General features: G+C 42.8%; 1 protein-coding gene across 1 annotated transcript in view; it reads right to left on the reverse strand.

The window, feature by feature from the left end:
- Nucleotides 1-8,734: 8,734 nt before the first annotated feature.
- The window catches only part of ANKDD1A (ankyrin repeat and death domain containing 1A), a 35,312-nt gene continuing 28,337 nt past the window's right edge, over nt 8,735-15,709 (reverse strand). Inside the window, 5 exon segments of the mRNA XM_060096115.1 lie at nt 8,735-8,919; nt 9,907-9,978; nt 9,981-10,010; nt 11,992-12,196; nt 14,833-14,928. Of these exon segments, the coding sequence (XP_059952098.1) occupies nt 8,735-8,919; nt 9,907-9,978; nt 9,981-10,010; nt 11,992-12,196; nt 14,833-14,928 (588 nt within the window).

Raw genomic sequence — 15,709 nt, forward strand, 5'->3', positions numbered from 1 at the left:
ACACATCCAGACTGAAAGTGAGGGGATAGAAAAAAATATTCCATGCAAATGGAAATCAAAAGAAAGCTGGAGTAGCTATACTCATATCAGATAAAATAGACTTTAAAATAAAGAATGTTACAAGAGACAAGGAAGGACACTACATAATGATCAAGGGATCAATCCAAGAAGAAGATATAACAATTAAAAATATATATGTACCCAACATAGGAGCACCTCAATACATAATGCAACTGCTAACAGTTATAAAAGAGGAAATCGACAGTAACACAATAATAGTGGGGGACTTTAACACCTCACTTACACCAATGGACAGATCATCCAAAATGAAAATAAGAGAAGTTTTAAATGACACAATAGACCAGATAGACTTAATTAATATTTATAGGACATTCCATCCCAAAACAGCAGATTACACTTTCTTCTCAAGTGTGCAAGGAACATTCTCTAGGATGGATCACATCTTGGGTCACAAATCAAGCCTAAGTAAATTTAAGAAAATTGAAATCATATCAAGCATCTTTTCTGACCACAACACTATGAGATTAGAAATGAATTACAGAGAAAAAAACGTAAAAAACACAAACACATGGAGGCTAAACAATACGTTACTAAACAACCAAGAGATCACTGAAGAAATCAAAGAGGAAATCAAAAACTACCTAGAGACAAATGACAATGAAAACACGATGATCCAAAACCTATGGGATGCAGCAAAAGCAGTTCTAAGAGGGAAGTTTATAGCTATACAAGCCTACCTGAAGAAACAAGAAAAATCTCAAGTAAACAATCTAACTTTACACCTAAATGAGCTAGAGAAAGAAGAACAAACAAAACCCAAAGTTAGCAGAAGGAAAGAGATCATAAAGATCAGAGCAGAAATAAATAAAATAGAAACAAAGAAAACAACAGCAAAGATCAATAAAACTAAAAGCTGGTTCTTTGAGAAGATAAACAAAATTGATAAACCATTAGCCAGACTCATCAAGAGGGAGAGGACTCAAATCAATAAAATTAGAAATGAAAATGGAAAAGTTACAACAGACACCACAGAAATACAAAGCATCCTAAGAGACTACTACAAGCAACTCTATGCCAATAAAATGGACAACCTGGAAGAAATGGACAAATTCTTAAAAAGGTATAACCTTCCAACGCTGAACCAGAAAGAAACAGAAAATATGAACAGACCAATCACAAGTAATGAAATTGAAACTGTGATTAAAAATCTTCCAACAAACAAAAGTCCAGGACCAGATGGCTTCACAGGTGATTTCTATCAAACATTCAGAGAAGAGCTAACACCCATCCTTCTCAAACTTTTCCAAAATATTGCAGAGAAAGGAACACTCCCAAACTCATTCTATGAGACCACCATCACCCTGGTACCAAAACCAGACAAAGATACTACAAAAAAAGAAAATTACAGACCAATATCACTGATGAATATAGATACAAAAATCCTCAACAAAATACTAGCAAACAATCCAACAACACATTAAAAGGATCATATACCATGATCAAGTGGGATTTATCCCAGGGATGCAAGGATTCTTCAGTATACACAAATCAATGAATGTGATACACCATATTAACAAATTGAAGAATAAAAACCATATGATCGGGCTTCCCTGGTGGCGCAGTGGTTGGGAGTCCGCCTGCCAATGCAGGGGACGTGGGTTCGTGCCCCGGTCCGGGAGGATCCCACGTGCCGCGGAGCGGCTGGGCCCATGAGCCGTGGCTGCTGAGCCTGCGCATTCGGAGCCTGTGCTCCGCAATGGGAGGGGCCACAGCAGTGAGAGGCCTGAGTACCGAAAAAAAAAAGAAAAAAAAAAAAAACCATATGATCATCTCAATAGATGCAGAAAAAGCTTTTGACAAAATTCAACACCGATTTATGATAAAAAGTCTCCAGAAAGTGGGCATAGAGCGAACCTACCTCAACATAATAAAGGCCATATACGACAAACCCACAGGAAACATCATTCTCAATGGTGAAAAGCTGAAGGATTCCCTCTAAGATCAGTAACGAGAGAAGGATGTCGACTCTCACCACTATTATTCAACATAGTTTTGGAAGTCCTAGCCCTGGCAATCAGAGAAGAAAAAGAAATAAATGGAATACAAATTGGAAATGAAGTAAAACTGTCACTGTTTGCAGATGACATGATACTATACAGAGAATTCTAAAAATGCCACCAGAAAACTACTAGAGCTAATCAATGAATTTAGTAAAGTTGCAGGATACAAAATTAACGCACAGAAATCTCCTGCATTCTTATACACTAATGATGAAAAATCTGAAGGAGAAATTATGGAAACATTCCTATTTACCATTGCAACAGAAAGAATAAAATACCTAGGAATAAACCTACCTAGGAAGACAAAAGACCTGTATGCAGAAAACTGTAAGACACTGATGAAAGAAATTAAATATGATACCAACAGATGGAGAGATATACCATGTTCTTGGATTGGAAGAATCAATATTGTGAAAATGACTATACTATCCAAAGCAATGTACAGATTCAGTGCAATCCCTATCAAATTACCAATGGCATTTTTTACGGAACTAGAACAAATCATCTTAAAATTTGTATGGAGACACAGAAGACCCCAAATAGCCAAAGCAGTCCTGAGGGAAAAAAAATGGGGCTGGAGGAATCAGACTCCCTGACTTCAGACTATACTACAAAGCTACAGTCATCAAGATAATATGGTACTGGCACAAAAACAGAAATATAGATCAATGGAACAGGATAGAAAGCCCAGAGATAAACCCATACACCTATGGCCAACTAATCTATGACAAGGGAGGCAAAGATATACAGTGAAGGAAAGACAGTCTCTTCAATAAGTGGTGCTGGGAAAACTGGACAGCTACATGTAAAAGAATGAAATTAGAACACTCCCTAACACCATACACAAAAATAAACTTAAAATGGATTAGAGACCTAAACGTAAGACCGGACACTATAAAACTCTAGAGGAAAACATAGGAAGAACACTCTTTGACATAAATCACAGCAAGATCTTTTTTGATCCACCTCCTAGAGTAATGGAAATAAAAACAAAAATAAACAAATGGGACCTAATGAAACTTCCAAGCTTTTGCACAGCAAAGGAAACTACAAACAAGATGAAAAGACAACCCTCAGAATGGGAGAAAATATTTGCAAACGAACCAACGGACAAAGGATTAATCTCCAAAATATATAAACAGCTCATGAAGCTCAATATTAAAGAAACAAACAACCCAATCAAAAAATGGGCAGAAGACCTAAATAGACATTTCTCCAAAGAAGACATACAGGTGGCCAAGAAGCACATGAAAAGCTGCTCAACATCACTAATTATTAGAGAAATGCAAATCAAAACTACAGTGAGGTATCACCTCACACCAGTTAGAATGGGCATCATCAGAAAATCTACAAACAAAAAATGCTGGAGAGGGTGTGGAGAAAAGGGAACCCTCTTACACTGTTGGTGGGAATGTAAATTGATACAGCCAGTATGGAGAACAGTATGGAGGTTCCTTAAAAAACTAAAAATAGAATTACCATATGATACAGCAATCCCACTACTGGGCATATACCCTGAGAAAACCATAATTCAAAAAGACACATGCACCCCAGTGTTCATTGCAGCACTATTTACAATAGCCAGGTCATGGAAGCAACCTAAATGCCCATCGACAGACGAATGGATAAAGAAGTTGTGGTACATATATACAATGGAATATTACTCAGTCATAAAATGGAACGAAATTCAGTCATTACAGAGTGAAGTAAGTCAGAAAAAGAAAAACAAATATCATATATTAACGCATGTATGTGGGACCTAGAAAAATGGTACAGATGAACTGATTTGCAGGGCAGAAGTTGAGACACAGATGTAGAGAACAAACATATAGACGCCAAGGGGGGAAAACCGTGGTGGGGTGGGGATAGTGGTGTGCTGAATTGGATGATTGGGATTGACATGTATACACTGATGTGTATAAAATTGATGACTAATAAGAACCTGCAGTATAAAAACTCAACCAAACAAAAAAAACTAATACTAAACTTTCTTTGGGTTATTTGTATGGTAATATGTTAATATAAATGTTTCAGACATTACATGAAATTTCTAAAAATCTTATATGTTCTGTTATAATGTTATAAGTCATAATTCTAGTTATTACCTTAAAATGTGTATCTCAGAAATAACTAAATTTTCTTGTCATTTTCATTATTATGAACTTTCATCAAATCTTTAACTGTGGTCATTTTTATGTCTTTCGTCATTTACAGACAGTTCTGGGTGTACTCTGATGCTTTTGCAAAAATGTTCCTATAAAAGCGTTTCATCTTCAAGGAATTCATGGAAAAGACTCTGACAAGTACAGGTTTCTGGTAACTGACTATACTGCTGAACTGAATGAATAAGCATTTTCAGAACTCTAATGGAAAACTGATGAATTCATAAAAGTGCTAACAAAAGATCAAGATGAAAAAAAAATTATTACATGGGACTGAGTGAACTGATGAGGATGATTATAATTTTTGTGACTTTGAATAAAAAAAAAAATCCCACAAGGACTCAGAGGCAAAAAATATACAAATCAATTTTCACTGCAAAGTAAAGGAGCTGTTACAGTGGAGGATTACTGGACTGAATGTCAATATTATGACATAGTATGAGTGTGTTTTGTGTTTGGTAATTGCAATCATTGTTGCTTTTGTTTTGGTCATCCATTTACAATGCTTGGTGTCAGTTTATCTATCTCTTGTAAAACTAAAATACAGTGGGTATGTGAGGAAAAAAAAAAGAAACCATCAACAAAACAAGAAGACAGCCTACGGAATGGGAGAAAATATTGGCAAATGATGCAATATACAAGGGGTTAATATCCAAAATATACAAATAGCTCATACAACTCAATATCAAAAAACAAACAACCCAATCAGAAAACGGGCAGAAGATCTAAATAGACATTTTTCCAAAGAAGACATACAGATGACCAATAGGCACATGAAAAGATGCCCAACATCATTAATGATTAGAGAAATGCAAATCAAAACCACAATGAGGGGGCCTCCCTGGTGGCGCAAGTGGTTGAGAGTCCGCCTGCCGATGCAGGGGATACGGGTTCGTGCCCCGGTCTGGGAGGATCCCATATGCCGCGGAGCGGCTGGGCCCGTGAGCCATGGCCGCTGAGCCTGCGCGTCCGGAGCCTGCGCGTCCGGAGCCTGCGCGTCCGGAGCCTGTGCTCCGCAACGGGGGAGGCCACAACAGTGAGAGGCCCGCATACCGCAAAAAAAAAAAAAAAAAAAAAAAAAAAAAACACAATGAGATATCACCTTACACCTGTTATAATAGCTATCATCAAAAAGTCCACAAATAGGGCTTCCCTGGTGGTGCAGTGGTTAAGAGTCTGCCTGCCGATGCAGGGGGACATGGGTTCGTGCCCCGGTCCGGGAAGATCCCACATGCCGCGGAGCGGCTGGGCCCGTGAGCCATGGCTGCTGAGCCTGCGCGTCCGGAGCCTGTGCTCTGCAATGGGAGAGGCCACAACAGTGAGAGGCCCATGTACCACAAAAAAAAAAAAAAAAAAAAAAAAAAAAAAAGTCCACAAATAGCAAATGTTGGAGAGGATGTGGAGAAAAGTGAACCCTAATACACTGTTGGGAATGTAAATTGTTCAGCCACTATGGAAAACAGTATGGAGGTTCCTTAAAAAACTAAAAATAGGGACTTCGCTGGTGGTCCAATGGTGAAGACTCCGTGCTCCCAAGGCAGGGGGCCTGGGTTTGATCCCTGGTCAGGGAATTAGATCCTGCATGCTGCAGCTAAGATCCCTGGCACAGCCCAAATAAATAAAAATAAACAAATAAATATTCTTTAGAAACTAAAAACAGAGCAGCTATGTGATCCAGCAATCCACTCCTGAGTATGTATCCAGAAAAGATGAAAATTCTAATTCAAAAAGATACATGGGCCTCCCTGGTGGCGCAGTGGTTGAGAGTCCGCCTGCCGATGCAGGGGATACGGGTTCGCGCCCCGGTCTGGGAGGATCCCATATGCCGCGGAGCGGCTGGGCCCGTGAGCCATGGCCGCTGAGCCTGCGCGTCCGGAGCCTGCGCGTCCAGAGCCTGTGCTCCGCAACGGGGGAGGCCACAACAGTGAGAGGCCCGCATACCGAAAAAAATAAAAAATAAAAAATAAAAAAATAATAATAAAAAAAAAAAGACACATGCACTATGAATAGTGCTGTTCACAGCAGCACTATTTACAATAGCCAGGACATGGAAATAACCCAAATGTCCAACAGGTGAGCAGCTTAAGAAGATGTGGTATATATACACAATGGAATATTACTCAGCCATAAAAAATAATGAAATATTGCCATTTGCAGCAACATGGATAGACCTAGAGAATATTATATTTAGTGAAGTAAGTCAAACAGAGAAATACTATATAATATCACTTATATGTAGAATCTAAAAAATAGTACAAATGAACTTATTTACAAACAAACCTATGGTTACCAAAGGAGTGAGGGAGGTGGGGAGGGACAAATTAGGAATATGGGATTAACAGATATAAAATACTATACATAAAATAGATAAGCAACAAGGGTTTACTGTATAGCACAGGGAACTACATTTAGTATGTAATAAATACCTATAATGGAACATAATCAGAAAAAAAACTGAATCACTATGGTATACACTTGAAGCTAACACAATATTGTAAATCAACTATAATTCAATAAAAAAGTATTGATCTAAATATTTTTTAAAGTTAAAAAAATTTTCTTTAAGTTTAAAAAAATTGTTTACAGGTTGATTGAGCAGGCAACAAGAGATCATTCATGAGAACCCTATAAATCAATCTTGTAAATCCTGTTTAAAAAAAAAAATCCACAATAGCTTGATTGAAATTTTGCTATTGATCTCCCAAACAAAAGAAATAAGTATTGAACTTGAGAGATATGTTTCAACGTTTAAACTTTATTTATGGACTTGCTTTTTTATCTCAAAAAACAAACAACAGGGCTTCCCTGGTGGCGCAGTGGTTAAGAATCCGCCTGCCAATGCAGGGGACACAGGTTCGAGTCCTGGCCTTGGAAGATCCCACATGCCACAGAGCACCTAAGCCTGCGCACCACAACTACTGAGCCTGTGCTCTAGAGCCCATGAGCCACAACTACTGAGCCTGCATGCCACAACTACTGAAGCCCTTGTGCCTAGAACCTGTGCTCTGCAACAAGAGAAGCCACAATGAGAAGCCCACGCACTGCAACGAAGAGCAGCCCCCACTAGCCGCAACTAGAGAAAGCCCGTGTGCAGCAACAAAGACCCAATGTAGCCAAAACTAAATAAAAAATAAAACAAAAAACAAAATTCATCCAGGTAAGTGATCCAAGTCCCATGTGGTATGAAATACCTTTCTCATATGGAATAGATGGTAGAAGAAGATTCTCCATCTCAACACAGCATGTGCAGATGAAAGGTGCCACAGTGGCAGGGAGGCTGTGTGTTGTGCTGGGGACTGAATCCCACTGCAAACTGTGAGGCCTCAGGCCAGACACACCTCTCAAATCATCACCCTGATGGGTTGGTTTCAAAGCCTCGTTTTCTTTCTTTTTGTAAGTTTTAGTTTCAGTTATCTTAAAAAATAGACTATTTTTAAAAAGCGGTTAAAGAAAACTGAGCAGGTAGTACACAGCTCCCATACATCCATCTCACAGCATAGTTTCACCTTTGTTCACTTGCATGTGTATTAGTATTATATAACGTTTGCAGGTTTCTCTGTAGGATAAATGCCTAGATGTGGGACTGCTAGGTCAAAGGGTAAATGTATTTGTAGTTTCGATGGATAATGCCAAATTGCCTTTCAGAGGATTGTACCACTGTGAACTCCCACCAGCCATGTATGAGAGCTGGAGCCCCTTTCAGCTCTAGCAGTTTTTATTCTATCTTCTTCCCAGGACGCAGGCCCAAAGGCTAACTTTGTGAGGAGTTTTTCTAAGATATGGGCGCCGAGACTGGCCACAGCCAGCTGTGCCACATGCAGGAGAGCTCACATTAGACAGAAACAGCTTTCAGGCAGAACTTCCAGGTTCAAATGACAAAATTTGAATAAGGTGTGAAGGTGAGTTAATAGTACCTTAGCAGTGTTAATTTCCTGGTTATGTAAGATGAGTGGGGGAAGCTGAGTGAAGAGTATTTGGAAATTCTTTTAACTATTTCTGCAGCTTTTTTGTAAGCCTGAAATTATTTTAAAATTAAGAGTTTAAAACTTTAAAAGGTATTTTGAAAAAGAGGGAAAAATGCGAGTGTATGCCTCCAGGAACTGTCACAATGTACAAATAAGCTGAGAATAGAAACAGTTGTGGAGTAAGCACAGCATTCATAAAAGTCAGGGATTGAATTAAGGGCAGTCCTTCTCGTAAGGGATGGATGGAGCCCTTCGCCAGGTTGGGGAGACAGGAATGCTGAGTTTGGCCCCTGACCTCACCACCTGATGAGCTGCTTATCCACCCTGTGCCTAGAGTCCTCTCTGAAAAGACATCCCTTGCACCACAGGCGGCTGCTGTGAGGCTCCAGTGAGATGCAGGAGATGAAAGTAAACTGAGAGCTGCAAAGGACCATACCTCTGGGAAGGGATTACCTGCAAAACCTGAGACAGGCCCCCGTGAAAAAGATCACAAACATTTGCCTGCTGGTCCTGCCTAATATGGGTTTCAGTGGAAGCAGCTGGAAGTCTGTTTACAGTAATTGTTTTTTAAAACCTTAAACGGTGGTCCTCCTCTGTTCAGTGGCCCCCACTCTGAGGTCCCATGCTCCTGAAGGTCCAGTCCCTCCAGGTACATGGCTGTGCACTTCTTTGGGGCGCTAGAGTCATCGTTTGCTTTCTTCCTGATGCTTTCTGCAAAAGACAAGAATCCTGTTGCCTCTGGTTGCCTGAGCGCTGCCTCACAAGGCTAGTTTGATGTTTTAATTGCCTGCAAGAATTTGTGTTAAAAGAAGATGCAGAATAATATTTAAGAACATGCTGGAAGAAGAACCAAGTCATCTCTAATTCCTCCCCTCTGAAATGACTGTCTTCGCACCTTGTGTGTGGCAGCTGGGGGAGACCGACCACACAGGGGACTTTCCTCTTGCCCCTTGATAACGTGCTACCAACGCTTTTCCTTGTTGCCAAGTGACTGATATACCTTCATTACTATGGATGGCTGCCTAGTACCCCATCCTGTGGTTGCCCTGTAATGCACCATGGCAATGGAGGTTACAGAGTTTAAGCCTTTTTCATCATGAGCAGATTTTGTTTTTAATGAGGGATCATTACTAGAACCTGTTACTCCGCTTGCCTGATGGTTCTACATGGTGCCCCGAATCGCAAATCCCAAAAAAAGCTTTTGGGATTGACAGACTCAAATAGGTTGTGACGGCCTCAGAAATTTTATTTGACCAAATCTTACTGGTTCAACTCATCTTAAGCCAGTTTTGGCCCATGGGTCTTAATGTTTTTTAAAAAAAACAACCCTGCAGGCTGTTCCCAACTTATTCCAAACTGGAGGGAAAAAAAATCAATGTAGTATAGAGAGCTGGATAGGAAGAGATTGTAGCTTCAGTGGCCTTGGGGCTGTGAAGGTCATAGGGATCGTCTGGGTCACCCTCATGGCACAGATGGGGAGACTGGGGCCAGGAGGTACTGTGAGTTGCCCAAGGCTCCGTCTGGGTTCCAGGAGGAGGCAGGGCTAAGGACCATCAATCTGGAAGGTTCAGAGCCAGCGCCACAGCGCTGTGGTCTGAGCAGCCCTGGAGGGCCCTGCTGCACTCCAGCGGGGCCATGCAACTCTGACTCTGCGCCCGGCGCTGCCCTGAGCAGGAGCCGGGCAGGGGGGACACTTACCAGCCAGGTCCCTCCTGCCAATGGCGACGAGGCCTTTGAACAGCGCTCTGCTGGGGTTCTCACTGGCTGTAACCGGTACCCGTGCTCCCGGTAGCTCTTGGTGCCTGAGGATCATGAGGGGAGAAAGAGAGAGAGAGAAGGCGCCAACCCCGCCTGCCTTACCAGAGCCAGGCCTGAGCACACCCCTTACCGCCACCAGCACATCAGACGCTTCTCCAACTGCCAGCAGAACTCAGCCCAGAGATGGGGAGGGCGTGGGAGGAAGGGGAGGAGCAGCCTTATATGGGATGGGGGGTGGAGTTTTGTGTCAGGAACACCTGGATCTCCCCAGTGCCAGGCTTTCCCCTGAGCATCCACCATGTATCCTATTGGTGTCACTGGGAAGAGAGAAAGAATTGGCATTCACTGTGGTACCACGATGCACACGTGACTATACAGTTCATCTCTCTGGCGGCTCACAATAACCTATGACTTGAATGCTAGTGGCCCTGTTCTTTCCCCTGAACCAGTGGTTCTCAGCCATAAGTGCTCACTGGAAACACCTGGGAGGCTTTAGCAAACACTGACACCTGGGTCTCCCTCCCCATTCTGAGATTCCTAGTACTTGAGTCTGGGTGTGGCCTAGGCAAACAGATCAGTGTTAAGCCTTCCCAGGTGATTCCAATGTTTGGAAAATAAGTGCCCATGCTCTTCAGGTGATTCCAATGTTTGGAAAATAAGTGCCCATGCTCTTCAGTGCCGGTGGTGGGGTTAACTTGTTATTCAACTGTGACCAGGTCAGCTCTCCCAGCTGGGGACAGACGGTCTGGCACAGCCATGGGGGCACAGCCATCAGGTCCAAGTCAGTCAGCCACTGCGTCCCTAATGTTCTGGTGTCCGTGGGCCCCCAGCAGGCACTTCCTCCTGGTGCTGCTCATGATGTAGCAGTTTCATTTGACCCGTTTATTCACTACCCCTTGTCCCCAGCCCTGTAATTTACCAGTGCTCCTTTATCCGCATCGGTAATAGAGTTCGCTTGTGGACTCCCCACTCTATTCCACTACCTGATTTGCATATGTTTATGTCAGGTATCTCTCTGTGTTAAATATTTTAGCTTTCTAAATTTGAGTCTAGTTGAGTTAGACCCTCTTCGCTTTTTTCCTCCAGAATATTCATTTATATATTCCCTATTCTTTCAGATGAACTGTAGAATCCTTTAGTCAAGTTTCAAAAACCTCTTATTTTGATTTGATTAAAATTGAATCAAAGCTTTAATATGGGGAAAATCAATATCTACATGACACTTTTTTTAGCTGGAAATACAGAATGTCATTCTACTTACCCAAGTCTTCTTTTATAGTTCAAATAATTTATATTGTCTTACTCATATGTCATTCGTATTTCTTCTTAGAAACACACACTATTGTAAATGGAGTGTATTTTTACATATATTTTAATATATATTATATATATTTTTAAATATTTTAAAATATACATATTTTTACATATATATATATATTTTGCATATATATACCTCTATATATTTTGCCCACTTATTGATGGTACAGAGGAATACTATGGTGTTCATATATTTAATCATGTTTAGCCATTTCATTGAATTATTTTATTCTAAGAGTTTTTCCATTGGTTCTTCTGGACTTGCTGTGTGTGTGTGTGTGTGTGTGTGTGTGTGTGTATCTCATCTGAAACTAATAAATCTCTCTCTTCCTTTCCAGTATTTACACTCAATTTCTATTTCTGTTTCATGCCTTAATACCAGGGCCAGAATTTCCAAATAGATGTTAAATAATAGTGGCAACAGCAGCTCCTCTCCTTTTTACAGGGAGCACCTTTAGTTTCACGTGTGAATGATGGGTTTCAGCTCAAGCTGATTCGTGAAGAATGTGAAGTTCACAGGTCAATGTGGAGGGAGGGGCAGAGGGTCCAGTCTGGGTAAAGGCCTGGAGAGGGGAAGAGCACGTGATGTGTTGGAAGTGGCGAGTGGCTTGCTGAGGCTTTTCCCCCAGAAGCACAGAAAACTGAACACACCCCATGTGCCCCCACCCCTCCACCCGGTTGCTCTGGGGCACCAAGGCAAGGTGGTACCTGTCCACTGTTGCTCGATGGCGTGGACGTGGGCCTCAGTGAACTCCCAGCAATACACCAGCTTCTTCCACTTGTGGGGCTGCAGGTACCTGGAGGCCAGTCACCACAGCACAGAGCGGAGCTGCTGTGTTTCCTGCCGATGGTCCTGCTTAAAGGTCAAGCTCCTCCCAGAGGGGTCACAGAGGTCCCTGCATGAGAGCTGGTCCTGTGGGGCAGATCCCAGAAATGCAGCAGCTGGCTGGGAGAAATCCCTGCCAGGTTCTCCCTTGTGAGCCTGGACACAGAACTGGTGTCATCACAGGCCTGGGGCATAGTGTCCATTACTCTGGTTTCTGACTCTGTGCCTTGCTTTGAGTGCTGGAAACTGAGTTGCTTACACTGTTTCTCCATCCAGAATTCCTTTTCTCACCTCCCTGTCTCTCAACCCCATTGCCACAGTCAAAAGACCACCTGGGTGCCACCTCTTCCAGGAAGCCTTCCCATTTCTCTCTTTTCTTTGTGTTCTTATAGCACGAGTGTCAGTAGAATGACTCAGCAGCTGTGGCTAAAACCAGGCAAGCCAAGAATCAGGCATGAACTAAACTTGCCAAGTGACAAGTAGAGAAGTTCTGGGTTACAGAATTCTTTCTATGCAAAGCAGGTGATAAAATAAGAGGTTACCAAAAATTATGTAATAGCTTAAGTTAAACCCACAAAAGTCTTAGTTAAAGCCACAAAAGCCCCTCGAAAGGGTGTGGATGCAGATTTCTAGTTGTTAAAAAGCTCAGGTGATCACTGCAAAGTAAAGGTGCTGTTACAGTGGAGGATTACTGAACTGAATGTCAATATTATGACATAGTATGAGTGTGTTTCGTGTTTGGTAATTGCAGTCATTGTTGCTTTTGTTGTGGTCATCCATTTACAATGTTTGGTGTCAGTTTATTTATCTCTTGTAAAAATAAAATACAGTGTGTGTGTATGTGTGTGTGAAAAAAAAAAAAAAAAGCTCAGGTGAGTTCTGGCATCTGCAGCTCTGAATCTTACATCCTGGTTAACTGTGTCTGGCCAGTCACCTAAGAGGTGATGACCTGGGAGCTTGGCTCTCTCCCTGGGTGGTAAAAACTGTTTCTTTAGAACAGTGTTCTCAGCTGCATCTTACATTGGGATCATCTGGGAGCTTTAAGAACCACAGAAGCTTGGCCCTTACCCCGTAGATTCTGATTGAATTGGTCTAGGGGTAGGAAGGAGGGATTTGTGATTCTAACTGCACCACTGCCTTAGTGTTGAAAACTTTTAAAGCCTGAGGTGGTTTAAAATTAAGCATAGAGATGAATCAGTTCATCAAACCATTGGTATTAATATTTAGGAGTAATCTGTTGTATGTAAAGGGGTTGTAATATTTACGAGAATCCAGCATGTCAGTGAAAGAGAAAAATCTTGATTCCTATGGAAATTTATCAATTGATTGATTTTTGGACAGTGATTTTTTTGAGAAGTGTAAGAGAAGTTTACTAAGTTTGTAAACAATATCAGAATGTTTATGATATTCGAGATTCACTTTATAGGTTTAATTTATTGGATTTAATGGGATAATTTAAGAATTTAGGAAGCATTTGAAGTGCTTAAAAAGAAAACCTATTATATTAAATTTATTCTTTCAGCTTAAAACGTTAAGGTAGTTTAATTAAGCTTAAACATGGGACCAAACTTTAATCAAAAGGCTTCCTTGAAAGTGACTGTTAAAATTTACTAGTTGTGGGCCTCCCTGGTGGCGCAAGTGGTTGAGAGTCCGCCTGCCGATGCAGGGGATACGGGTTCGTGCCCCGGTCTGGGAGGATCCCATGTGCCGCGGAGCGGCTGGGCCCGTGAGCCATGGCCGCTGAGCCTGCGCGTCCGGAGCCTGTGCTCCGCAACGGGGGAGGCCACAGCAGTGAGAGGCCCGCATACTGCAAAAAAAAAAAAAAAAAAATTTACTAGTTGTATAAATATAATAATAAGATTGTAAAAATAAATTTAAAAATTTGAGGAAAAGTAGGATTTAAATTTTGTAAACAATTTAGTATTAATTTCTAAAACTGAAATAAATGCAAAAATTTATTCTCTGTGTATAAAAGCAACCATTAAGAACAACAAAAAATCTCTCCACCCACCCCCATTTGCTGACACTGGAGCTGCAAATGCAGGACCTTAAATCTGCCACTCCTCTTTCCCAAATCCACAGCAGATATCACTAATCGATCCCAGCACACTTTCCTTCTGGGCTCAGAAAGTTGCCTGAATAGAACACCCCAAGCCACAATTCCAATCACCTGGAGCTGACAGTGAGCTGGAACCAATTTGCCATTTCTTCATTCATGCATAAATGCATTCATCCATCAACCAGGAGCTAGAGCAGGGTCTACTAGTATCTCCACACTGGCACGGACCTCAGTCAGCCTTATTTCTTTTTTTTTTTTTTTTTTTGCGGTACGCGGGCCTCTCACTGTTGTGGCCCCTCCCGTTGCGGAGCACAGGCTCCAGACGCACAGGCCCAGCGGCCATGGCTCACGGGCCCAGCCGCTCCGCGGCATGTGGGATCCTCCCGGACCGGGGCACGAACCCACGTCCTCTGCATCGGCAGGCGGACTCTCAACCACTGCGCTCCAGGGAAGCCCAGTCAGCCTTATTTCAGTGTGGTTTGGGTGTTCACCCACCTCTGGATGCCCTCAAAGAACCCTAGTGTTAGGTAAGGCAGGGATTATCACTCGCTTGGAAACTGAGGGGCCTCTGAATTGGTCAGGGCTGGGGTTCAAAGCCAACTCCACCTGAAGCCATGGCCACTCCCTTTCCAACACGGAGAGACCAAGTGCAGGGTCTCAGTACCTTCTCCCATCTGTAGAAGCGATCGGCTTTTATGATCATGTCCACCAGGCTGACATGGTTGATGTGGGCGGCCGCTGGCAAGGCGGTTTTTCCTTGCTGCGGGTAAGAAGGGAGAAGGGAAGCCAGAGTTCCTATAAGAGGGTGTAGGGTGGCCTCTAGCACTGACTACAGACCCTCCTGCCCAAAGAAAGTGGATTCCAGCAGTCTACACTGGAGAGCAGAAGGGTTTTCTGGGAGTAACTCTGGGTGTGGAAAAGTCACAGGTAAAATAAGGCAATAATTCCAGCAACCACCTCTTGTGTTCCTCTAGAATAGGAGGACTTAAAGCTTATAAAACTCAGCCTGCATAAGTCTTCAAGGTCATCTGTGAGATAGATGTTACCAGCCTCATGTCTCAGATGAAACCAGAACCCAGAGAAGGGGCTTGGGCTCCTGTGTCAAGTTTGCTGCCTCCCCTCAGGTTTCCAGCCCTTTGCTCCAGGCCTCTGGCACAGTGCTGGCCTCCACCACCTCCAGGGACCTGCGGGGAGATGGGAAGCTCCTCTTCAAGCTTGGCCAGCTGCCCCGGGCCCCAGCTTCCCTCCCAGGAAGCAGGAAGCCCTTCCCAGGTCCAGCCTCAGGGCCTGTTCCCTGCCCCCATCTCTTTCCCACACCATCCCAAGGGCTGGGCCACGTGTGCAAGGGCCCTTCCCCTCATGAGCCTGTGACCTCTTCAGCCTCATACTAAGCCTTCACCTCTTCTCGAACTTCTGGCCACCTGAGGAGGTGGCCACCCCAGAAGCACCATGACCCAGGAAGCTTCCCCCAACCCTGTTTCACACGTATGGAATTGTGGGGTGGTGACATGCTGTTCCTCTAGCTCTCTTCCCCTCTCCCC

The sequence above is a fragment of the Mesoplodon densirostris genome, chromosome 4 (genome assembly GCF_025265405.1).
Source record: "Mesoplodon densirostris isolate mMesDen1 chromosome 4, mMesDen1 primary haplotype, whole genome shotgun sequence".
In the NCBI taxonomy this organism is placed as follows: domain Eukaryota; kingdom Metazoa; phylum Chordata; class Mammalia; order Artiodactyla; family Ziphiidae; genus Mesoplodon; species Mesoplodon densirostris.